The sequence below is a fragment of the Phyllostomus discolor genome, chromosome 4 (assembly GCF_004126475.2).
Source record: "Phyllostomus discolor isolate MPI-MPIP mPhyDis1 chromosome 4, mPhyDis1.pri.v3, whole genome shotgun sequence".
NCBI classification, from domain to species: domain Eukaryota; kingdom Metazoa; phylum Chordata; class Mammalia; order Chiroptera; family Phyllostomidae; genus Phyllostomus; species Phyllostomus discolor.
The window spans coordinates 196,535,382-196,561,128 of NC_040906.2; the positions used below are offsets into that span (position 1 = coordinate 196,535,382).

Genomic DNA, 25,747 nt, shown 5'->3' on the forward strand with positions numbered 1-25,747 from the left:
GGAATAGATGCATACAGCAGGCATATGAAGATATGAATGAGCTTCTAATTTATTACAGTTACACTTTCCACATAAATTCTTTGTCAGTTATTTCATATGCCTCAGAAGCAACGTGCTGGGCTCCAGTGTTGCAGTTAATGCTGGAATTTAAAGCAGGAAAGTGCAAAAGCCATAAAATGAGGCGGCATCTGGGTGCCATACTGTGCCTGTGAAGCCTGGAGTCACAGGAAAAGAGCTGGAACGCAGTCACTGCCTCTGCAAAAATGAGAAATCTCTATTTGACATTGTGAGCCAGAGATTAGCCTGGAGAGGTATTCATAGCATTGCTCTCCAGGTCAGGGGATTTGGTGAGTGTTTTTGCATAAAGAGGTCTTTCTGTTTTTATAGATTAGATACAGCTCTAGTTGAGTTAATTATAAGGGAAGTCAGATTGTCCATTGGTATTTGTTTAAAAATATTTATTTATTTTAGAGAGAGAGGAAGGGAGGGATAAAGAATGGGAGAGAAACATCAGTGTGTGGTTGCTTCTCACGTGGCCCCCACTGAGGACCTGGCCCGCAACCCAGGCATGTGCCCTGACTGGGAATCAAACCGGCGACCCTCTGGTTCGCAGCCCATGCTCAATCCACTGAGCTATACCAGCCAGGGCTGTTGAGTAGTATTTAATATAAAGTTAGAATAATGGTCACTGGACATCCTGTCTGTGGTAGATTATTTAAAACAGCAGTGACAACTGTGGTGAAGGGGGACAGTCGTGTGACATCCTGAACGTCTCCTGTAACCCCCTGCACCTCCTGGCCCTCCCTTCTGCCACACCTGCTAGCTCTCCCTTTTGTCCCGTTCCTGGGATGCTCTGGTTTTACAGTCGAAGCTCCCAGAATGTCAGGCATAGAACTAAGCTCTGGTCCTTCATTTGCATATTTAAATTATTGTCTAAGCCTAAACTTCAATACAGCAATTGTTAGGACAAGCTGCTGTTCTCAGTGCAGCCCAAATGAGAAGTAATGGAAGAAAGTGACATTCCTAAGAGTGTCTGCTTTGTACCGAGTAGTAGGCTAGAAGTCTTCAAATGTATGCCATAGGTAGTATTTTACAGGTGAAGAAAACAAAGCTCAGAGAGTTTGCGTGTTTTACCTGTGGTCACACAGCAAGTCCAGTGGAGAACCAGGATGTGGGTCCACGTCTGAGTGACTTCAGAAACCTAGGCGTTTTTCCTTCTGGATGTTTCTTTTTCAACTCATTTAATTTCTGTCTAAAGTACATTTATTTTAAGTAGTGTTTACAGTATACATTGTGCTTTATGTTTGTTTCTTGTGTTTAATCGCTGTTAACTAGAGTTCTGTGAGAAACATTCTACAAATTATGGACCCTAAATCTGATATTCAACTTTTTTTACTAGTATCTTAAAAGATAATCAGTTGTAACAAGAATTAGTGTGCTTTAAGTTTCTTTCTCTCTCTGTCTTTTTTTTTTTTTTTTTTTTTCAGATTTTTTGGTGCAGGAAGGGTCAGAGAGATAGATGGTCCTTGAGTAGCTTTTGCTAGATAAATGAAAGGGAATTCAAACCAACCTTTCAAAATATAAAAATCACTGAAATATATGCAGTTCCACAACATTTGAAACCAATGGAAAGAGCATTAAAGTTTTCATGTTTCATAACATCTGTGTTTTTCCCATTGGAATTAAGGAGTGCGGTCAAAGATAGCCATGGAATCAACTTTTTTCGTTCTGGGCAAATGTGGCATCTCCACTTCATGCACCGAGAAAAAGGTCATACTTAATGAAGTCAGGCAGTTAGAGGGGAAACTTACCAGTGTTTTTGGCTAGGTCGGGAAAGCAATGAGTGAGTAATCCTCTTGGCCTGATTGGACTACTATAAACATAACCCATTTTCCCCCTTCTTAGTGATTTAAAACTAAACAAAAGAGTCTGTTCACAAGGCCTGCCATCAATGGGTGGACGAGCCAGAGGACTTCAGACCTGGGTTTCCGAGATCCTTCAGGGCACACGGCTTCCCTCCTTACCATGATCATGCGCAGCTTACCATCAGGGGGCTGGGCGGGGAAGTCTGTTGCTAAGCGACAGAAACTTGGAGCCTTTAACTTGTGGATGGTGTTTGGTCGTGTTTCTGTTTTTTAACCAGTTGGTCTTTGTGCCACCAGGGGACTTTGGACCTCTGGGGCAGGTGCCATCCCAGCGGCCCATGCAAGGGTAAAAACCGAGGGAAGTTTCCTTGGGACATGAGTCATGTATTTTTTTCTCATCGTTTCTCGTCCAACCTTCATCCCGTGTCGCATCTGTGGTTCCGTGACGTCCTGCAGGTGGGGAATGTGCTGGGCTGACTCGAGCATAACGGCCCTGCCCTCTGCTTTCCACAGAGAACCTGCAGTTTCGGAGGGTTTGACCTGACCAATCGCGCCCTGCACATCGGCAGCAATAACTCTGACCCGCTGGTGAGTAGACGGCGGCGGAGAAGCAGGAGGTTCGGTTCGGGCGACGTGGTTGGCATAGTTTCCCACCGAGTGTCCTTGAGACTGAGACTGCTGACCTTTTCCTTGGTGATCCTAAATCACGTTTGAAAAGAAGACCTATGTCACACATTTTTAAAAAGTTTTTTATTGAATTTATTGGGGTGATATTAGCTGATATATAGGTTCCAGGTGTATAATTCTATATCTTATATATATATTTATTTAAAGATTTTTATTTATTTTTAGAGAGACAGGAAGGGGGAGAGGGGAGGAGAGGGAGAGAAACATCAATGTGTGAGAGATGTATCTACTGGTGGCCTCTCACACACCCCCAACCAGGGACCCGGCCCACAACCCAGGCATGTGCCCTGACTGGGAATTGAACCGGTGACCCTTTGGTTCACAGGCCAGAGCTCAATCCACTGAGCCACACCAGCCAGGGCTCATCTGTATATTGTATTGTGTGTTCACCACCCCAAGTCAAGTCTCCATCCATCACATTGACCCCCCTTCACCCTCCTCCACCTCCTCCCAACCCCTTTTTCCCTTTGGTAATAATCTCCATGCTGTTGTCTGTGTCTGTGCTTAATCCCTCCACCTGTGCGCCCAGCCCCTCCCCGAGAGACTCCTCTCTCCTGGGGGCACTGTCAGGCCACCGCTGGCCTCCATCTCTCTCCTTCCAGCACCACCTTCCCTTCTGTGCCTGGTTTCCCCTTTCTCCCAGTCACTCATGCAGACATCTGTGCTCGGCCCCCGCGGTCTCCCCCTGGTTTTCGGTGCGCACGACTGCAGCACACCAGCCATGCGGTGGGATGGAGCCCTGTGATTTGGGTTCAAGGGTATTTGCCAGAGTCTCTAAAACCCAGTTTTATCATAGGCCAAGTGTATAGCCCCCTATTAAGCCTAGGTCTTTCTGATCTGGGGTGTCCTGGAGTGAACCCAGCCTTCTTGGGGACGAAGCAAAGCAGAGTCCCGAGAGCCGAGGTTACTGGCTGCTTAGACCTGCTGCTTCCGGGCCCCAGCCTGGGGACAGGCCTGTCCCAGCTCTGCTCCCCGTGTTGACTTGCGTGGGCCCCAGGTGCAGGCGAGTCTGACGTACCGTTTTGCTTTCCCCTCGTGCATTTTGTCGGCAAACTGTACCAGGTGTCCGCTGAAACCCCCGTCTGTGATTTGTGAAGTGTTTGAGAATTTCCTGGAAGAATAAAACTATTTTATTTAGACATCTAGTTTTATTGATTTTGTAAACTAATAATTTCATATAGCCAGTCCTTTAAACAATGAAAAAATGAGTTTTTTCCCCTCACTCTTAGGAGTTGACCACACAGATGCAGATCTGATTGGACACTGGTTTGTAGTGACCACGATTTCCCGCTGTGTTCTCGCCACTTCCCTGGGTGATGCGAAGTGCTGTCCTTCTCTTCTCCCCCACCTCTGGGACTACGTCCCCTACCCAGAATATTGGCTCCTCTAAATCACTCTTTACTAATGCAATGCCGTCCCCTTGGGTATTTAAAATGATGGAAAAAAGTATAATAGGAGAAGAATATACTAAGATTAAATAAAAAGTATCTCACGTCCCACTCTAAACAAACAAAAGCCCCTTAGTGAGTAGCTTTCAGTTTTTAATAAAAAAAGATAAATAACATCCACATCCACCTGAAACAAATATAAAATAATGTTGAATGTCAACTATAATTGAAAAATAAAAAAGAGTTAAAAAAAAACAAAAGTAAAGTTAAATGATTAATAATGTAGCCCTGATTGAACAAAGGAAAAATTGCAAAGTTCTGGGGGATGCCAGTATTTTTCTGAGGTAGAACATTAGTGATTTGGATAATAAAACCTGCTTGGGGACTTTATTTTCTGTGATTAAAGGTGTTTTTGTTTTGTCTTATAGGGCAAAGAAGGAGATTTCGTGTACAAGGAAGTCATCAAATCACCCACTGCCTCCCGCATCTCTCTTGGAAAGAAGGTCAAGTCAGTGAAAGAGACGATGAGGAAGAGGATGTCTAAAAAGTACAGCAGCTCCGTGTCTGAGCAGGTAGGCCCGCGGCTGTCGCGCAGGGGGCCCCGCGGCTCCCCCTGGCGGCAGGGAGGCGAGGGCGGTCGGTCCGAGGCTGTAAACGGCACTAGGCACTACGTTACGTACAGGCGTGTGTTGGCATTCACCCGGCCCTGGGAGCATGCTCGGTTTCCGCAGTAGAACATTGGGCACCACCAGCGCTTACTAAGCCCTCAGGGTCCTTTGACGCCGTGCTTGGTGCTGGGAGCGCAAAACGCAGGCCTTCCCTTCCTACTTCGTGTAGACGGAAGGAACGAGACACGTGAAAAAACGATACTCCTTTAGTGCAATAAGCACTGAAATTTATAGACAAAGGGAGGCTTTTATTTTCTAAAATATCCCTTCCTAGAGTGGACATCACCGCCATCGAATCTAAAAGGAAGACATTCAAGTTTCCGCAGGCACCAGTCGCTCTAGAAATACGCAGCCATCTGAGCAGCAAACTCGGAAAATGCTGCCTGGCTGCGGGACTTCCATAGTAATCCCGTTTCCATGGGGATGTTTTCGCTCCCCGGCTCTCTCTGCAGCCATTAAGGTGTCACAGAATTGATCCCCTCGAATTCCAGATTATCGCATCACTAGAAAGAACAGGTTCTGTCTTAATTGTGTGGGTGGAGGGAATAAAGACATGTGGAGAGCTGAGCCTTTCGCTGATTCTGCCTGTTAGAGTTTCAGAGCACTCTCCTCCGGCACCTCTGCAGTTCATTTGTAGTCTGTTGAAGTGCTTGTGTGTGCTGCTTGTCTGCTGGGACTGGGTAGGTGATGCTGCTGTATCTACCCGGTAAAGCCAGGGACAGCAGGCATTGTGGCTCCGCTGCTGCCCTCTGGTGGGCATAGTAAGCTAAAACCCAGGCATCGCCTTGTTTGGACCACCGTGAACATGGGCTAGCCAGCGTGGCCATCCACGGTGATTCAGACGAAGCCTGCACAACATCTCCAATTTGCTGCGGTCGTTCTCACGGGGTGATTTTGCTGCCCCACCCATTTTGGGGCGTTTGGACAATTGCAGCTTGGGTGGGGTGGGTGCTACTGCCATCTAGTGGACAGAGACCAGGGAGGCATGTTAACGATGCACAGGACGGTGCCCCCTTGACATGGAATCCAAAATGCTGATAGTGCTCAGGTGGAGAAACCCTGGGTTGCCAGACCTACAGGGGAAGTCAGGGCCACCTCCAGTGTGTCTTCCCTATGACTGTTTCTGTTATTCTTTGCGTTTCTGGGCCCTGTGGGTGTGGGCGTGATGGTGATCTGTGTTTCTGACCAGAAACAAAGCAAACTGTGCTCTCCTGGGAAACCAATGTTATGCCAATGGCAGCAGCACCTCTAATTTAAAAGCACTTCATTTAGTTGGCTTTTCCCCTAAAAGCTCATGTAAATTTAACACCCACAGGGGTTTTCTGCTTTATGGATCATAAGCATGGAACTTTCATGTCATTTGAGCATTTTTCTGTAATTTTACTACTATATGCCTGCCTTGTATTCTTAGCTCTCTGTTTTTTAAAAGCAGTCATGTCACATAAGTTAAAAAAAAGAGAGAAAAGGAATAAGTGAACATTATAATGCTTTTGGAGGAGAGGAGATTAATGATTGCAAGCTTTGTTCATTTTTTTTAAACTTTTGAGTAAATATGCCAACCAATTTGGTAAGGATGTTTATCTGCTCCATTCCTGTTATGTGTCTGTTACTTGCAATAGTATGTGTTGTTGTAGGTAACCCACGCATATGTGATGAATAAATTAATAATTTTTAAAAGCATTTAAGAACATACAGTATCAGAGATGTATATTTAATATCACTATTTTAAAAAATAAAAGCATGCGTGCTTTTAGCAGAAGCATCAAAAAATAACTTAATTGGGTAGATGTCTTATTTTAGGATTTAGAAATGAAACTCTATTCAGGGATGAGTACTTTGTAGTGTCAGCAGCTTCCAAGTCATGGCACCTCTGTTGAGAGTATCGTTTTCGAGGTCATCTGCTCACTTCCCTCAAATGTGAAGCAGTGCGTGTGCGATCTGAAGCGTCCACAGTCGTTGTCCTCAGATGTTCGCGGGCCCCGCAGGCTCCTGTTCGAGTCCTTCTGATGAGTCGGCACCACACAAATAATAGGTTTTGTTTGGGCGGCTTGGTGCTTGCAGGGCTGCGACTATGCCAGAGAGGTTTCTGTTTTGGCCAGTAAGCTGTTCTCACGGCTGACTTTGGAAGGGAGGCATTGTTTCACTGCTCATCAAGTGAGCCTGCCGGGCTTCCCCGTGCACATGAGGGGCTGCCACGTGGATGCCACCCCCAAAAGGCACGGCCACCCCAAAAGTGACCTGAAAGGGGCATCACAGCTTTTTCCTAGCAGCACGAAAAAGAACAGGTAGATGCTAAAGCCTGGGTACAACTGATAGCAGCTCAGGCCTCTGGACACTTCTTCACAGACTGAGACACGGTGTTTTTGCTGCATGTCTGGGTCCTGAGTTGGTATTTCATTAGCCAGTTTCAATCATTTGTGTCACTAGAAGCATAAGAATCTGGTCTTTTCTTTTTAGGCAAGGGATGTGCACTTTTTTTTTTTAGTGTAAATGTTTCCCTTCAGATAGATTAAATATTCTCTTATTAGTGAATTCTACCTGATGTGCATTTGGAGTCCAGCTTCATTGCTGGATTGTTGAGTATGCCAGCAGTCTCGCAGCCTTTGAAGTATTTTGTCTAGGAGGTAGATGGGGGGGGGGGAGAGGTGCTCTGCCCGCAGGGCCCCCTGGCCACCATGGATGAGAATAAGTCTACCAAGACATTATCTGCTTGAGGAGGAAAGGTGGCCGATCTCTCAAAGGAGAAGGGCCAAAAGCCTTTTCCTCAATGGCTTTTACTGGGTTCGTTTGCACAAGAATTCAGGTAAAGCAAATTACTCATTGCTGGGAAGTAAGGATCAAACAATAGATAACAAGGGACTCTGAGGGCCTATTTTGAGTTAGGGTCAAAGAGCTGTAAAAAACTTTAAGGAACAAACTTACTTCTTCCTTGGACCCTTATCATTTAATTGAGAGCATTCTAAACAAAGCAGGTTTCACAGGATTTTACATATTCTTTCTTAGGCCTGATCACCTGGGGAACCTGCCCTTTCCAGCACAGGGCGGCACCACCCTGTCATTGTTTCAGGCTTAGGTGGAGCAAGGGAAGTAAGGCAGCCAAGAGATGAAGAGATTTTCTCACAGCCAATGAGGACTCATGCTATGTCAAAGCGAGGGATGAGGGTCCATCACCCCCTTTTACTGTAGCCCCCAAAGTCCTTCCTTGGGGGCCTCCCACGTGATTGTGCCTGTCTTAGGTCATTCTCCCCTTGGGGAATCTTACCCGTCATTGGCCAACCGAGCATTGGGGGCCAGGCAGGGTGAAGTAAAAGGAGCAGAAGTGGTGCTCCTGCCAGGGAGATAAGCTTTGTCTTTTTGGTGGTTTATGGTCCAAGATCATTTTCTCAGCCTTAGCCTTGGCAGAGGTTACAGCTTCTGATACCAGGCAGGGTGGTTCCCAACAGATAGGGTTTTCTCAGAGATTTCAAGAACGTCTCTTTGAGCATGAAAACTAATTTTTAAGTGTTTAATTAGTAGTTATACAGGCTACACCTTTAAAATGGAGTAAGAGCATAGATTAAACAGGAGGAGAATGCTGGCTGAGGCATCACCTTTGCTTTAGTTGAGGGCTGAATTGCTTTGAATTACAAAATGGCAGTCGTCCACCCCGATGAAACACACTTCTGTTGAACTCCACTGCAGGACACGAGCCTCGATGGAATGCCGGGCTCCCCTCCCGTCTCCCAGCCTGACGTTGAACACGTGGACAAGCCCAAGCTCAAGGCCGGCGGTTCTGTGGAGAGTCTGCGGAGTTCTCTGAGCGGACAGAGCTCGATGAGTACGTCTACTTTGTAATTGTAGATGCTTTCCTTCGGGATCAAAGTCAGACTTACTGGGTGTCAGGTCCAGGCAACTCAAAGACAGCCCAAGTTTGCATCCTCCAGATGCTCTTAGAGAGCTAGACCTGCAAAATATCTGGGCCTGGAGTCGTGCTTGTTCAGTCTATGTACCGCAGCGGCACGAAAGGCGGGTGGTGAGTTTTGATTGCAGAAGACAGGGAAAGTGTCTCAGAGGAAGGATCTGGAGAACAGAGGGGGTGTCTTCAGGGTCATTATGAAGATGAGCAACAAAGTAAGAGATGGGGGAAGGGAGGACAGTTATAGATGTCACTGATTACAAGTGCTGGCCAGCCACTCTGACCAGGGGTGGTGTCCGCAGAATGGTATGGGGGCAGATTCCACTGTTAAATGCACCACTTTAAAAGCACCTGGCCTTGGGGAAGTTACTGGACCTTTCTGAGTTTGTTTGCTCATCCGTTAAATGGGGGTAAAAATGGTATGCCAACCCACGAGGGGTTGTGAATGTGAGGGACTTCTGATGTTACCTGCATTGCTACATCATAAAGATACCTCCCTCACTGGAGTCCCACCTGTCCAATTAGCGGCTCACCTAGGGGTGATAATCAGAACTCTCAGATCCTCCCCCGACTCAGAACCCGGTCCTGCCCTGGTCCTGACCTGCGTGCGGCTCACGGTTTCACTCCGCTGCCCTCTAGTGTCCTAACCTGCGGCTCCTCCAGTGCCCTTCAGCCCCGCTCTGCGGGAAGCCCGTACTGTACTGATCCCTCTTCCCGTGTTGCCTGTGCAGGCGGTCAGACAGTGAGCACCACCGATTCCTCGACCAGCAACAGGGAGAGCGTCAAGTCGGAAGACGGCGACGACGAGGAGCCGCCCTACCGGGGCCCCTTCTGCGGGCGTGCCAGGGTGCACACGGACTTCACACCGAGCCCCTATGACACGGACTCGCTGAAGCTCAAGGTGCGTCCCTGTCTGGCCTTAGACCTGGGCTCTATAAGAGGTGTTCTGTTCTTGCCATTGGATGCTGGGCTGCTGCGGTGCTCCTGGCCCGCGTCTTGGCTGCCTTCATAAGCCGTCTCCTCTGCAGTGAGGAACAAAATGGAACCGGCCGGCGTTTGGGACAGAGGCGGGTCTTGTGTTAATCCTCTGTCCTCACCACTTCATCCTCCTGGCCCTGACCTCTGACCTCAACGTCCCTGTGGAATTTCTGTTGCCCTCTAGCCTCTAATTTCTGCCCTTTCTTCTGCTGAAGACACCTTATTTCCTTCTCTCTGTGGTCGGTGGTATTTATATGGGACAGGTGGCGTTCGACAAAATGTATGTAGCAGTTACAGAGCGGGGATTGCTGCCAGCATTTGATTCGGGGGAAATCCTTTCTCTAAGCCCCAGGAGCTCCGGATGACGGCGAGGCATTCAGAGAGCCCTGCACCTGGCCATGCGCACTGGGGGCCCCTCACCCTGTGGGGCCGGAGGGCGGAGGGCATGAGACCAGCAGTCAGGAGGGTCCCGTCTTGCCCTCTCCCAAACCCTCATTCATAAGGTCGCTCGTGGAACCCCGACTCTGGCCGCCTTAGTGTTTTCACATCTGTGTGATTCATAGATCTCAGCGAGTTGTGGTTCATGTGTAGGAATGTGCTTAATGGAAAGGTCTTTGTTCCCTGGGCCACAGAAAGGAGACATCATCGATATCATCAGCAAACCACCCATGGGCACCTGGATGGGCCTGTTGAACAACAAGGTGGGCACCTTCAAATTCATCTACGTGGACGTGCTAAATGAGGAGGAGGAGAAGCCCAAGCGCCCCACCAGGAGGAAGAGAAAAGGAAGACCACCCCAGCCCAAGTCTGTGGAGGATCTCCTTGACCGGATTAACCTGAAAGTCAGTTCCCTCCGTTTGTGGTCACATGTTGCTTCTCCTTCTGAACTAAGCCAGCCAAGGAGGACACTTTCAGGGACAGGGAGGGGGTACTCATGTCTTCCAACAAGGGCGGCCCGTTATTGTGATGAGCAGCCATTATTGCGCAGAAGTCGGTAACGGTATTCTAACGCCGCCCTTGACCTCTGCTGCAGGCATTAGCTAAGCCCCAGGTCAGGATTTGCTGTTAACACCCCAAGAACAGCTTTCCAGGAGCTCTGAGCGTCAGGCTCCTGCCAGGAAGGGCAGTAAGCATCACCCCTGCCCCCCTTCACCCTCGGCTCCGCAGAGGCCGTGAGAAGCCCCTCCTCCCACATATCCCACCACCATTCCCAGCATCTCGTGAGGGGCGGGGGCTACAGCAGCAGGTCGAGTCCTCTTTGCAAAACCCTCTTGTTTCTGGGGAAGTCGCAGTCCTTTCTGGAAAGGAGAGAAGAGCCTCCCCCACTGTGTGCCATGTGGCACCCAAGGTGGCAGCTCGTAGCAAGGGCGCAATCAAAATGCCAGCCAGGGGAGCCTGTTTCAGTCTGTAGTGCACATCTTCTTACCCCATGATTAACCATCTGCCCGCTGAGCCGCATGACTGGGAGGCGCAGAAGCTCACAGATGATACTTACTTATCTTTCAATTAGCGTAGACACGACTGTGGAAGAAGTTTGGGGGTTTGGAGCTGGTTGTGGGTCTCTGGGTCACGGGGCTGGGCCTGCTGACGCACTTTGGTGGTCTTCCCCTTGCAGGAGCACATGCCCACCTTCCTGTTCAACGGATATGAAGATCTGGACACCTTCAAGCTCCTGGAGGAGGAAGACTTGGATGAGCTGAACATCAGGGACCCGGAACACAGAGCGGTTCTCTTGACCGCAGTGGAGCTGTTACAGGAGTATGACAGTAAGTCGTGCACCCCACGCCCCTGCCCCACCCCCTGCCCCCGCCCAGGGGTGCTCGTGTTAGCGCTGCACTGTTGCCAGATCACCAGCCGTCCTCCTGTAAGCAGCCAGCATGCTCTCAGGCCCCTGGAGTCCCCGTTTGGTCCTGCCCTCTCCACCACCGAGGCCACTTTGGCATTGTGTCACACGACACAAAGACACCCATTGCCCATGCAGCCTTCCTGGTGATGTGGGAGCAAAGGAGGACCTTCTGGCTGCTGTCCTTCCTGGCGTGTGTCTGGGTCTAGGGAGTAGTTGAGGGAAACGCTGCTGCAGGTGGCCGAGAGTGGAATTGCAGCTTCCTTAAGAAACACAGTACAGGTCGCGTTAGGAACTCTCGGGCTGAGCGGCCTTCCACGGGTCCTTAGGATACCTGGGCTCAGAAGGGCCTGACCAGCTGGAGGTGTGTGGCACAGCCAAGGGTTAATCATGTCTCAGAGCACACGAGTTCTTTTCTCCCTGAAGAGGTGAGCTCGTGAATAAGTGACATTCTACAGCTCCCGTTAAAGATGCGGGAAACGGCTGCCATGAATGTTCAGAGCAGAGACTGCCACGTCGCGGAGGCTCAGCTGAAACGGTAGCTCGTTTTTACAGCCCGTGAGCAGAACTCAGTGGGCTCGCGGCTTTTATGAAGTCTATTGGAATGCATGGCGTCCTTTGCTCCGTTAACTTAGCCTTGTCTTGCTCTTTGCTCTTCAGTCTGACATCAGAAACATCCCTGAAATTATTCACCACAAAGGAAGCATCATTTCCAGCTACTGAGTTCCAGTGCACTTTATTTCATGTGCTCTGCTTCAGGGATATCAGTAGCTAATAGCATTTCTATTGGTAAGACACACCAACACCGTGGTTAATGGTGGAAAAAAATTATCCGTGACTGAAGGTATCGGGCCCAGGAGACAGGGAGGCCAGTGTCTCTCTCAGCCCAGCGACACTCACTTTGGCTGGCGAGGTCCTCCCCCGAAATTAACTGATAACACGGGGGACCACGCGCCACCATAGAGATAGATGTCTGAACCTTAGATGAACACCCTGCCTTTGCGGACGGATCTGCAGGGCCTGGTGTCCTGCAGTGCGTGCTCGTTTACCACCAGGTGTCGTTAGTGTTCGCATTGCCTCCTGAGGGTCTGTGGCCCAGCTCGGCCAACCAGCTATGTTAACAACAATGAAAGTCAAATCATCTGGTCTTCTCTACCACATCTGTCCTATAAAGTAGCTCGTTTGCTCCTCCTCAGGTTCTGAGGACAGCTGGCTTATAAGCCCTATTATCCATGTTGTCCTTTACCGTTCAGGACATAGGAGGAGCCACGCTAACACCTGGAGTACAACGCAGGCTCTGGGCTGAGGCTCTGGTGTAACCTCACTGGCTCGGACTCATTGTCCTTCCTGGAGTCCCATCCTGGGGTTCGCACCAGGAGCTATTTTGCAAGAGGGAATCTCTGCCCAGCAGTGATGCTTGCTCAGATGTCCAGGAAGGGCTCTTGGCTTCTCCCCAAATCTAACTTCAAACGTACGCTGTGCCGCCGCCACAACATTCCTGGCGCGTGAAATGGCACTTCTTGTATCGGCTCTACAACAAAGGCTTCCGGGGCTCGGGGGTGCTGGTTAGTGACAAGGCTCTGGGTCCAGACTTGAAGATTTCACATTCAGTTCTAGTCTGCGTTTAAGCAGTGTTCTAAGTAACGGGTAATGTAGCAGAACACAGTAGATATATGTCCAACTAAATGTCTGTCCACCGGACAGATTCGGAGACTGACAGGGATTTCAGAGGCCTTGCAAGCCTTCCAGCTCAGCCTCCCAGAGAGCAGGGAGCACAGCCACCGACCACCCTGTCACATCCAGGCCCGGGCAGTGCCAGCACTCCTGCTGGGTTCCCTGCTGGACCGTGGGGCTTCAGCCCCACAGCCCAGTCCCCTGCTCTTGTTTGCCTGTGAGAAATGTCATGGTTCCAGCTCACCTCCTTTCCTCTTTGTGCCTCGACATTAATTGCAGCGAGTACAAGGAGAGGATACGGCCTGGAATCTGCCGCACATCGAGGGGGTGCCCCACCTCTTCATTCTCTCCCCTGTCGGTTTCTGCTCAGTAGCTGCTGATTGAAAGAGAGGGACAGTAGCCCCTTGACACACGCCTCATGGTTTTATAAACTGAACTGTTTTCTAGGCAGTGGGAGCATCCCCTTCCCTCCGGGTAGGTGCCGTGCTGTGTCTGATCAGGGTGGCGTCCCCACGCAGGGACGGGGCATGTTTTCAGTTGGATTCCCATCGGTCAGCACTTCGGAGTCTGCTGTAGCCGAAGCAGTACACGGAACTGTCTGTCTTACCAAGGACAAGCGACGTGAATTCCTCTGCCCGGGCTGTAACTGATACTGCAAGGCCCTCATTTTAGGAGTAATAATACTCCCTAAATGACATGCTAGGCTGCGACAAAGGCCGCTCCAAACCCGCAGACCCTTCCGCACAGTGAGCACATCGCCCTAGAATGTTCCACGCCTTGTGCAGGGGTCAGGGCAGGGTTTGCTCTTGTGCTTCCAGTTAGTTACTTTTTCATTAATCACTTTAAAAATAGCACTTCTGAACTTGGGGGTCTAATTCAAGGGCCTCCTCTGCCAGGATTGGTGTTATGAAACGCTTCCCACGTGCGAGACACAAACAGGAAGTGGTGGGCAGACAGCTGGAACAGCCCGCACAGATGTGGGGTGGCAGCCCTCTGCCTCCCCACAGTGTCTTTTGTTTTTTTAACGACCTGAGAAAAGGCATTGGATTTCTGGTCTGTTGATTTCTCTCTTCTTTGTGTGTGCGATAGGGGGAGGATGAGTGAAGAGAAAAGGAAAGCCATTCCTCATGCCGGTGGTTGTTTTATGTAGAAGATGTTTTCTTAGTTTCTGTGCGATGGGACCACGCACGTGGCTCTGCACAATAGAATGAAGATGTTTCTCCTGAAACCCCAATCCCAGGTCAGGCCCCACGTGCCCTTGTGCAGTGCACAGAGGGACACTGCTGGCTGGAGAGGGCCCCCGGGACTTCCCACGTGACTCGAGCTAGGCAGACGTGCACACCACTGGAATACCTGCTTCTCTTTAGAAGGCTTCCTTTGAAGGACGACGTCCACCTTTCAGTGGTCCGCCCTAGGGGTAGTCATGACTCGGTGCCCTGGGTAGAGCGTGCCCTGAGCCTTAACCTGTGAGCAGAAACGCTGACCCAGTGCAAAGGGAAGGAGAGCCCTCTCACTCGGTCCAGCCCGCACGAGGACTGTCCCCTGGGCTCTCGCTGGTACGGGGCTTATGTCCCCTCTGGCCACCTTCCTTCGTTGACATCATACAAGGGCCAGCATGTGTCCCTGAGTTCAAAGGTTGCTTGAAAATTGGAGTAAAATTTGAGATTTCATTTGACACTTTTATATTAGCTTCTTGGTGTGGAAAGCATGCGGCAAATAGTTTAAAACGCACATCTTAGAGATTTCTAAAAGGCAGAGAGGATCTGACAGCTCCTTGTGAAAGGGACATGCTCATGCCTCACTTTGCCACCTCGCCGTGGGACCAGCCCTCCGGGTGCTCTCCCCAACCCCCACTGTGGACGCAATGCTCAGCATCCTGTCCTAGAGACTGGGCGCCTGGCCCAAGGCCAGAGTCCCCCTCTGGGTAACTCCCAGGCATCGGCATACCTCAAGTATGTACTCTCAGTCTCCAAATTCATTTGCACGTGATACTCGAAAAGTGTTTGAAGAGAAAAATGTTTGGATCTTATTCTTTTTTTATCTCCTCTACTTGAAAATAATTAGCGTTCTTCGAGAAGTCCAAGGCTAAAATGTGCACGGTGTGCGCATCAGTAACTGAGGGGAAAGCCGGGCTTCGGTTGACTTGGGAACCTCTGCTTTCAGTCCCTGTGTGATCCCATGCCTCGTGTTCTCCTTCTGCAGGTAACAGCGACCAGTCGGGGTCCCAGGAGAGGCTGCTGGTGGACAGCCAGGGCCTGAGCGGATGCTCCCCGCGAGACTCAGGATGCTACGAGAGCAGCGAGAACCTGGAAAATGGTAATGTCAGCACGGCCTGGCACGCACCTTCATTGCGACCCTCTGGGTCGTTTCCTAACATCTGTGCTGTGGCTGACGGCTATCTATCTCCCTTCCTCCACCTGAGCTTTTGGGAAGTCCTGGCAATAGAAGGAGGAATTTTCCCAAGATTATTGGTGCTTAATTAAGATCCTTAGGAAGAACGAATGTCCCTCAAGAACCGAGGCAACTGATGTTCTTGAGAAACGGCTGCGGCGGTCTTCTCGTCAGTTACCCTTCTGTCCCTCGTAGGGAGTAAGTGCAGAGTTCAAGGCTAAACCTGCATGTTAGAGAGAGGGACCCCCAGCCCGCCACTGTCCAGATACTCTTAGAGTCTCCACACCCGGTGCAGATCATGAGAAGAGCCTCGGGGTTTAAAGTGAGGGGACCAGGGGTTTGGGCCTTGAATAGAACATTTATGAGCTGAAGACTTTGGGCAGATGACTCCATGTCTCTGAGTCCCCTTATTACTCCTGAAATAGTAGATAAGTTTCCCTTTCATGGGGTGTTGTAAGACTTAAACAGAGCAATAAGATACTGATAGTACTCAGCACTTACTGAACGCTGACTGTGGAACTGGGCAGTGGGCCGGGAGCTTGTGTACAAGCTACCGATTATCACTCAGACCCTGCAAGGCACGTCTTCCAGAGGAAGGCTTGGAAGGCAAAGAGACTGTAGAGTGACTGAGGCCACTGCTCTTTGCCTTCAGACCTCGCCCTTGGCTGCCACCCCCGGCCCTTGAGAGGCTCCCAGCCAGCGCTTTAGACCTCACTGTCCGACACCACGCGCATGTCAGGTCCTTACTCTGCTCGGTGGCGTCAGACATCCATCAGATGTGTCCGGGCTTCGCCGAACTCGGAGCCAGAAGGGGTGCAGTTTGTATTTGTTACTACAATAAGTACTTTCAACAGCCGTGGCTCGGTTAAAATAAGTGGGCCTGTCTCTGAACAAGAACAAGGGCAGCCCATGCCACGGAGGACCTCTCACACACGTGTGTGCAGTTGGCAGGAGCCCCTCTGAGTCCAGGTGGACGCCACACCGGGGCACGCAGGGCTGGGTCTGTGGGCGCCGTCATCGTCCCTCAGCTCGGTTTTTCTTCTTCCGTACTCGGGAAGCCCGAGCGGGGGCGGCCCTCCGTGGTTGGACCCGGCCGGTGAGGCTGGTTAGCTCAGGGCCCACGGTTATGGGGCGACTCCTTCAATGGAGAGAGGTTCGGGCAGGGGTCCATCAAAGACCACAGCCTGAACATCCCTAATGGATAGGAAGAGAAAGCGAAAAGACTTGACTTTATTCAAACATCTTTGACTTTATTCAAACATTCATCGCTTCGTTTTGGGGGGCGGGGGGGCTAGATTTCTGAAAATAAAGGGTCTATGAGTACATCTTAAAATAACTACATTTTATTTTTTAAAAACATCTCAAGATTTCTGACCAGCGACACAGAGCCCAGCTGCCCCCCGTCCAATAGGCACTTCCTCCCTTCTCCCTCGGAAGGTGTGGCTGCAGCTCGGTTACAGTCCCCACGCTTGCAGGGCTGGGCCGGCCCTGCCCGTGGTCTGGCCACTGGGAGTTACTAGAGACCACGTGTCTGTGCCCCTGGTTGGAGCGCTCTCTCCTTCCCACATCCACGGCCAACGGTGGCCTCTCTGAGCCAGTGGCTTGCAGAATGCATCCTCCCCAGTTGCGTGCCCATGACAGACACCTGGGACACAAAGGTCAGCCATAAATTTCATTTTGGAAAGCAAGGCAGGGTCTAGGACAAAGGTCTGAAATTGCCGGCAGGTTATAGTTCAGACAAAACAAAAGCACCAGAAAAGCAAGATGTTCTCCAAATAGATGTGACTTTTCATCTTTCTGGATTTGTCCACTTAACAGTTGAAGACATGGTACCTTCCCCCCACTCCAGCCCTGCCTGTGGTTTGTGCAGATACTAACCCAGGCTGCACAGCCTATTCCAGTTCTCACTGGCAGAGCATTTTCTTAGAAGGGAAAGTAAATGAAGGTGTGTTCAAAGGAGCCAGTGCTTTTTATGCAGTCCGTAACGTTACTCTGGTTTTTAACAGTGCCCCGTGGCGGGGTCCTGCCTTCCTCAGGGACCATAGGGGTGGTGGTGGGTTGGGGGGGATGGTGGGAGATATGGTGGCCACAGAGTGGGTGGGGCCGTGCCTGGGCTTTTGCCTTGAGCTACCCTGCAGCACTGATGTATCTCACAATATAAAGGAAGCTCCATTTGAAAATCACTGACTGCCGAAGCCCCCTTTCCTGAAAAAGAATGATTCTAGTGCTGTGATGAACTTGGTGCTAACCTTCTCCTTCCGGACCTCTCTGCCGTTCTAGCTGGTAGTAGTTAACCTCCAGTGTCCCCTCCTCCGGGCTGCTGCGTGAGGTGCATAAATTCTGTCCAGAATACACGCAGCCGTAAAACCCACATGGTGTGCCTCCTCTGTCCTTTCTTCACGCAGTAAAAACCGACACTTGAGTGTTGGGAACTATCAGGTCCATAAGGAAAACAGTTCACCAGGTAGCCCGTCCATCAGGGTCACAAAGCAGTGGCCTCTGCAATGTCTGGGCTGCAGCTGGGGACGCAGCAATTCCTGGGGAAGAGGCTGACCTGAGGGCTGCCCATCGGGTTGCCTCCCTGTCTGGCATTCGGGAGGCAGTTGATGGGAAGTTCCAGAGAAACCGTCACTGGAATGGGCTCCGGTGAGCTTGGTGCCACCGTGGGTAGCTCCCCCAAGCTTTTGTTTGTAGTAAGACTAGAAACAGCAGCAAAGGGTTGCCCTGAGCAAAGGGTTCCCCTAAATCACTGTTGAACACTGGAAGACCTTCATGAAAAGGGCTCAGGGCAGCCAGTTTCTAGCTGCCATCGGAATCCCATTCAGTATCCCATGGGTTGATGATTTTATTGAGCACCTACTAAAGCAGGGGTGTCAAGCTCATTTTCACTGGGGGCTGTATCGGCCTCGAGTTGCCTTCAAAGGGCCGAATGTAATTTCAGCTGCTTAACAGTTAAGGGGTAGTTACATTTCTACAGTCCTAAAATTATTTCAGCCCTTTGAAGGCAACCACGAGGCTGACGTGGACCCCGGTGAAAATGAGTTTGACACCCGTGGACTAAAGCAAAGCTTTTTAGACTGCTGTTTACAATTCATCAGTGGGTTGGGGAACCATTTTGGAGGGTCATAAGCCACAGTTTTGTAAGAGAAAATTGAATAGAAAATATTAGGGTGCTCTTAGCAGTGGGAGGGGAGGGATATTGAGTTCTCAGTGAAGCTCACCCAGCAGTAGCAGTGGTTAACACCAATCAGCAGTCGTCCAATAAGCGGATTGTGTCTGGTGGATGGTTCGCTTATTAGTCTGACCGTTTATTTGAATCAGGGCTGAAGTTTCATGGGGAATTAGAACCATGTCAGTATTTTATAGACTGCCTCAGGCAAAATACTCAAGCGTGTACACTTACTTTCACCAAGGTTGTTTGCTTCTGGGATTCATTTATTCTAGACGCAGAACGCTCAGAGGGGAGGGCTTGGAGGAAGGTGCCATTCGAGAAGGTGGCAGTGAACCCTAGGGGGCGCCGTGTATAGAACCCCTCCCAGAGCTCAGTCCGCCTCCCCTCTGTGACCACGACCTTAGGAAACTGCATTCACCAGACGGAAATCCCACCTGTGTGGTTTCTGAGTGGGTTCGGGTGATTGACCTTCTTCCACACGGACCGCAGCTGGGACAGACGAGAGGCCTGGACTTCTTTTGCTGCCTGACCCAGCAAACTTCCCTACTACATAACTCAGTTAATTCAGCCTCCATGCACCCCTTTATGAAGACTTAAGAATTTTTTTTAAGAATAAAAACAAGACCATAATACCCCTATTATCACTTAACGTCATAAATGGTGATGATTTTCTGTCCTTTTGTGCATGTAATTCAACAATGGGATGTAAGAGGCAGAGGTTTCAGTTACATTAGCCCGCCTGTCCACATCGGTCTGCTTCTTCTCCTCCTAAGGTGTGATTGTAAAGTGTTTCCTTGTCCCGCAGGCAAGAACCGGAAAACTGGCCTGCTGTCTGCCAAGTCACCCGCCGAGTCCAGCTTGAAGGCCTTCGGCAGGAGTCAGCCGGGCAACTACCCGACCTTGCCTCTCCCGAAGTCGAAGTCGGCGGACGTGCGGACGCCGGGGCAGGAGAGCAGGCTGGGCCGTGGCCTGGCCCCTCCTCGCACTCTCAAGCACGGCGACCCGCCGTGCGCGACCGGCTCGAGCAAAAACCGGAGAAGCCTCCCCGTGTCCATCTGCCGCAGCTGCGAGACCCTGGAGGGCCCCCCGCCGGGGAAAGCCTGGCCCCGATCCCACTCCCTGGACGACCTCCAGGGGGAGCCCGATGCTGGAACGGACGTGCCTCGTGCGGCGGCGACGGAGCCCTCCCCTCAGATTGCACCGCAAGTGCCACAGAAGACAGCCCCCTCCGCCACCAAGGTCCCCAGCCCCAGACGAGATTCTGCCGTTGACAATGCATTGCTACTGACCCAAAGTAACCGGTTTTCTGACCCTCAGAAAACGACTACTAAGAAACTGGGCGGCGGCTCGGGTGCAGCCCCTTCACGGGGCCTGTCGCCTCCCCCGTGTTTACCCAAAAACCCTGATGCTCAGCCCCCCGGGGTCAGACCCAGTGCAGCGAGGACTGCTCTTGAGGGCCACCGGAAAGGACTCGACTTTGAAGGAAGCTGTCACCCCCCGGGCACCAAAGAAGGTGAGCAGAGGGGCCCTGAGGCCAAGCCGCCTGCCAGACACCCCTCGCAGCCTCCGCCTGTCCCTGCCAAGAAGAGCCGAGAGCGCCTGGCCCTGGCCAACGGCCTGCCCCCCGGCCCCCCGGGCCCCAGCGCACCGTGCCTGCCCCTGAAAAAGGGCGGCTCCGGCGGCCCCAGCGACTGCCACTCACCGCAGGCTTCGAGACCTCCCTCCAGGCAGGAGCCCAGCAGCCCTCCGAGCTCGAGGCCGCCGCCCTGGCTCTCCGAGCTGCCCGAGAGCGCGAGCCTCCAGGAGCACGGCGTGAAGCTGGCCCCGGCCCTGACCCGGAAGGTCTCCTGCGCCCGGGGGGTGGACCTGGAGATGCTCACTGAAGACAAGTTGCGCGCTGAAGGCATCGATCTCACCGAGGAACCGTATTCTGACAAGGTATCGAAGGCCCTGGCCCCACTTCACAGGCCTCCGCTTTCATGCTTGCCGAGCAGCCGGGAGAGAGGAGCACCAGCTGACCCAGGGGGTCAGCCTGGAGGCGGGGGCCACTGTGGCAGTGAGAGCTCAGGGGGTCCACAGCAGGGGCGTCTGCCACTTGGCGGTGGCACCAGTGGGGGCACAGTGTCCAGGTTAAATGCAAATACAGCCTTACAGTTTCTTTTCCCTTCTTTTCTTTCTCTTTTTTATTTTGCCTGTTTGTTTTTAATTTTTTGGCAGCTGTACATTGCAGGGAGAACTACCCATCAGCACTAGGACTGGGTCCTGAAAGGCTTGGTTCAGAGGAGAGGACAAACCTGAGGTCCAGTTTTCCTCTCTTAACTCACCATGTATGTTTTTAGACAGTAACAGATCCACCTTTCATTGTCTTATATGTAAAATGGAATTAACAATAACCTACATAACTACCTCAGAGCTATTCTTAGGAGCAAGTAAAATAAATGTGAACACACTTTGAAAATTATAGAGCCCTATTCAGATATAATAATTATATCATTACCTTGTATGGGTAACAGAGGAAAGACCATGGTACTGAAAACATTGAGCTCTATCACGAAAACTCATTTCTCATTTGAAAAAAAAATAAAGAATAGATCCACAACAACTTTGAGGACAAATGAGAATGGATGGAGCTGTACGTGGCTCCTGGAAATGCAAGCTCTGTTAACAGTGCAGTCCTGGGGGTCTTCGTTGTAAAGTTGTTGTGACCACGGATGCCTGGCAGTAACATCCTCCTCCTCCTCCATATCTGGAGACTAAACCCCCGTGAACGAGCAGCAGTGAGAACTCTGCTCCGCGGTCAGTGCCGGCCACCCGCGTGGGCGGTGTGGTCCCACTGGCGGAGGCACAGCAGTCGACTAGACGACGGGTGGGCAGGAAGTGGGCCCCTCCCCTCCGCAGCTGAGGAACGGTTTTCAAACAAACTTTTGCCAAATGATCAGGCAGAGTGAGCTGAGGGCATTCGCCCCCCCAAAATGTAGGATGATTGAGGTTCCAAACGTTTTCCTAGAGCTCCTTACTACCTGAAACATAAAGATGTAAAGTATTCCCTCCAACACATCCTGACTATAGAGACAGTGGATTCATTTGCAATGGAAACTTCGGGTGCTACTTTCTGGTCGCCAAATGTCTCATCCTAGCGTGTTCTCAGAGAAGGAAGGGTCCTTACTGCAACACCTGACACCACCTTTCTGTCCCCCCTCCCCCACCCAGCACGGCCGCTGCGGGATCCCCGAAGCCCTGGTGCAGAGATACGCCGAGGACCTGGAGCAGCCCGAGAGGGACGTCGCCGCCCACATGGACCAGGTCCGGGTGAAGCTGCTCCGCAAGCAGCACCGCATGGCGGTGAGCAGCCCCTCCCCGCTGTCGGAGTCCGTGTCGTCGTAGGGCTTCCCCATGAGCAGACGGGCCACCGCAGCGCAGCCCGGGGCTCGTGACCATCAAAGCAGACGCCTGGTGGGGAGGCTGTGTGCATTCAGCCCCCAGAGTTTTGCAGCACCATTTTAGAGAGAGAATAAAAGTTATCCACACTCCCAGCACTATGGAGAAGTTAAGCCCACCCGGTCATTGGGCTGCACGTATACAACAGTAAACGCACGGCTTTGAAACCTGAGTGTTTCCAGTGGTCGGAGCACGAATCTGGTTCTCTTACTGCACACACTTCTGTTACAGTGTCAGGATTTCAGGGTGTTATGGTGTCAGAATTTCAGGGTGCTCCGGCAGGCGGGTGTGCCCTAGTTTAGCCAGTCCATATTAGTGAATCACGGAGGTTTTCCCAGTTTTTTAATTTTCAGTCACGCAGTGAAAAACATTCTCAGTAAGTCTTCGTAGGCGTCTGAGGTTCATTTCCGAGGGTATGTTACTTTAAGAGGGCGTGCTTCGTCAAGGCTGCACAGAGTCCCAGGGGTTCGCACGTGGGGTGGCCAGCCACCTTTTGAATAGTACAGCATTTGGTCTTCCCGGCGTCCGGTGTGAGTGTTTACTTCCCTGCCCCAGCCAGTATTACTTTAGGTTCTTTGTAACTACATTGGGAAAATGTTTAATCTGCTAGTTGTTGATGTGGGCTCAAAGTACAGCGGAAAGTCTGCTTTATAAACGCTCCATCACTGAGTGTTTTCCTTTCCACACGGTCGCATGGGACTGCCTCTTCACTCGGTCACCTTGGGCGTGCGGTGACTGACTGACTGTACGAGACGCCTCCTTGAAGAGTGTGTCAGCATGAGACTAAATAGCAGGAAATGCAGATAGATGCTCACAGTTTGGGGAGTTGCACACCTACCTGGTACTATATTTTATTCCGAGTTCCTTCCAGAGCCTCTCACATGTCCTTGAAAATTTGTCTCACCTTTGAACAGTCAAGGAAGGACCCTTTCTGCTGCCCTTGGCCTTTGACCTGTCACGGCATCATCGCTTCCCGATAGCGTGGCGGTGAATGTGTCCGTGATGGCCCTTTCTTGGCATCTGAGAAGCGGCCCCCCGGTGGCACGAGTGGGGGCCGCCTCAGACCTTTTTCTCTCTCTATCCAGATCCCGAGCGGCGGGCTCACGGAGATCTGCAGGAAGCCCCTCTCCCCCAGTTGCATCTCGTCCGTGTCCGACTGGCTGGTCTCCATCGGCCTGCCCATGTACGCCAGCGCCCTCACGGAAGCGGGGTTCAGCACCCTGGGCCAGGTGCCTTCTCTGTCCCACACTTGCCTTCAGGAGGCCGGCATCACAGAGGAGAGACACATAAGCAAGCTCGTGTCAGCGGCCAGACTCTTCAAGCTGCCGCCGGGCTCCGAGGCCCTGTAGCCGGGCCCGGAACGGACCTCCCTGGATGAGAGCCACCCTTTCACTGTGCTTACGATGCCAACGCAGTCCCTCCTTCCCCGGACAAGCGGACCAGATCCAGAGGAGCAGCCCAGAGTGCCGCTGAACAGCTCGGAGCCTTGGCATAGGACCGAGGGACCCTCTCTTTCCCAGAAAAGCCCCTTTGCGGAAATTGGTGTGGTTCTCTTCAAAACCCCCCAAAGAAAAGACAAGCACTTATTTTTGTTTCCAGAACAGAGTAGAACTAAGATGCCAACTTGCCACAAATGCTGTGCCTCCGGTCTGTCTTGGTGCACTGGGGAGAGGGCTGGGGGCGGAGGGAGGGGCAGCCTGTTTCGTTTCTGAGGATAGTGCCCTTGACCTTCTGCCTGTCACCCTGCAGGATACCCGAGGGCCAGACAGGCTTAGCTAGGCCAAAGTAACAGACTCGGGAGTGATTGTAAACACAGTTGACGTGCTCATTGGTTCAAAAGTAAGAAAATCTGTCTGCACTAGGGGGAAAAAAATGGTCCTATTCTCCTTTAGATAAACAAGAGACGTTTAAATAATTGCTTTCTAGCAATCAGCTTTTATTTGCCTTAATATGAGCTTTTAAGCAGTTGTCTAACTAGTGTTCACTACCCTGTAACCATAGTTCCAGATCTTCAGCTTCAACTGCCATCTAACACGTCTGGGTGTTTCCAGCAAAGAAAACGGGCTCTTCTGATGATCTCGTTCTGACATGGCTCACTTTATAGGAGTGTTTATCGGGCGCAGAGTTCACGCTGGCGTCCACTTGTTAAACCGATTCCAAAATCCAGTGAAAAACTATCTGAAATTCACCAGGCTATCATGTGTGTACATGTGAGTGTTTGGGGGGGAGCTGTGGGTGTCTATAGTAACTGCCTTTCATTGGAATGCGTTCTGTGTCCTCACCCTGCTGGTCGCCGTGGTGCACACGGTGCTGACTTGGGCTCCTGACGGCCCCGCCCCCGTGTCCCGCCCTCGGTCCCGCCCACAGATCGCCTTCGAGGAGCGGCCGTGTAAGGCTGAGTTGTCCAGAAAGACCTTTTCAAAAAGGGAATTAGTTTAAGAGAGGTTTTTAAGGTTTTTCTTCAGTTTTACAATTAGGATATTGTTTTTCTCCTTTTCTTATTTAGGTAGTTCTTTTAATCCAAATAAAGGTTCCTTTTGGAGCCAGACAGACCACCTTAGCTATGTATTAAGTGTTTGCATATCTTCCATGGTTTCCCACTGATTTCAGCATAGTCTGTCCTCTCTTAGTCTTGTGTCTGACTTCCTAGCAACATGACATTTAGACAACTAAACCGGCGAGGTTTCCATTGCTTACAAAATGATTTGGCTTTATGTTCGTATCATGAGCACTATTCCAAGCCTCGAATGTGATTCTTTACAATAGAAACACTTTGAACACAAAGCCTTGATCGAAAGTTCTTTAGTATTTTATCTACTCACTAAAACAAATGATTTCCCTCAGGGAAAAAAAAAACAGCGTGGTTTCATTAATTACAAAGCCATCTTTAGCCTTTGCTTTATATACTTATATCCATGTTTCTGAGGAAAAGGATGCTCTCAGGTGATACATTTTTTTCATGCCTTGGTATGCATTTAAAAAAATAATATATATATTTCTTCAATAATAGTTTCTGTAAGATGCCATGTAAAGAAGTTGTGGAAATCTAGAATAAAAAGCTAAAGCTGCCAAACTTCTGTGGCACCCTTCGAAAGAGCCCATTTGCATCACCTCGGGTTGTGACATCCCCGTTAGCAGGGCCCGCTCTGAAGGAGCCCCTCGGCTGTGTTTGCCGTGAGCTCAGTGCGACACGGGAGAGGCCCACCTCCTGGTTGACGCTGAGCAAACACCACACAAAAGTCCCGATCGGTAACGGAGGGGAAGGAGGACTCCTGTGTGACTTTTCCAAGTTTTAATTCACTCTCACTGTAACGTTTTCATTGGGGCAAAAATGGCACCGGAAAAGGGGATTTTCTGAGCTCGAGCTTTTGAGAACGCCCAACCGTATTTCTGTCAACTCTTCTTCGGAGGTCATTGCCTTTGCAGAGAAAATTCCAGTTCAGGGACCACGAATGATTGTCGGTGGAGAGGTCTTCCTAGTCTGAAAGGCCTGAGGTTGTTTTTTACTTTATTATGCTTTTGTAAATCCTTCTTTTTTAAAAAAAAAAACATAATTAGTATTTGTTTGGTCTTCTTTTGCTTTGAACTTTTCCTGTGATCCTAGAGAGGCCTCAGCGTTTGTGTGTGACTTTTGACTGAGGTGGTTTGGGGCCGCCTGGGGGTGGAGGGGACAGAGAGGGCGGGTGGCAGGTGTCGGCCACATCCAGGTTGACTCAGGTGCACGCGGTTCGGAATGTGGAGGAGCGGA

At 50.8% G+C, this 25,747-nt stretch overlaps 1 protein-coding gene across 6 annotated transcripts in view; it reads left to right on the forward strand.

Annotated features, from left to right (window-relative positions):
* SASH1 (SAM and SH3 domain containing 1) overlaps positions 1-24,926 on the forward strand; it is a 299,031-nt gene extending 274,105 nt beyond the window's left edge. For all 6 annotated transcript variants that reach the window (XM_028510426.2, XM_036024863.1, XM_028510425.2 and 3 more), the window contains 10 exons: positions 2,379-2,453; positions 4,369-4,512; positions 8,290-8,425; positions 9,235-9,404; positions 10,114-10,323; positions 11,097-11,247; positions 15,201-15,314; positions 19,367-20,499; positions 21,772-21,903; positions 23,085-24,926. In XM_028510426.2, coding sequence (XP_028366227.1) covers positions 2,379-2,453; positions 4,369-4,512; positions 8,290-8,425; positions 9,235-9,404; positions 10,114-10,323; positions 11,097-11,247; positions 15,201-15,314; positions 19,367-20,499; positions 21,772-21,903; positions 23,085-23,348 — 2,529 coding nt within the window. In that variant the 3' untranslated portion in view covers positions 23,349-24,926. The remainder of the gene's footprint in view (positions 1-2,378; positions 2,454-4,368; positions 4,513-8,289; positions 8,426-9,234; positions 9,405-10,113; positions 10,324-11,096; positions 11,248-15,200; positions 15,315-19,366; positions 20,500-21,771; positions 21,904-23,084) is intronic.
* The last annotated feature ends 821 nt before the right edge of the window (positions 24,927-25,747 follow it).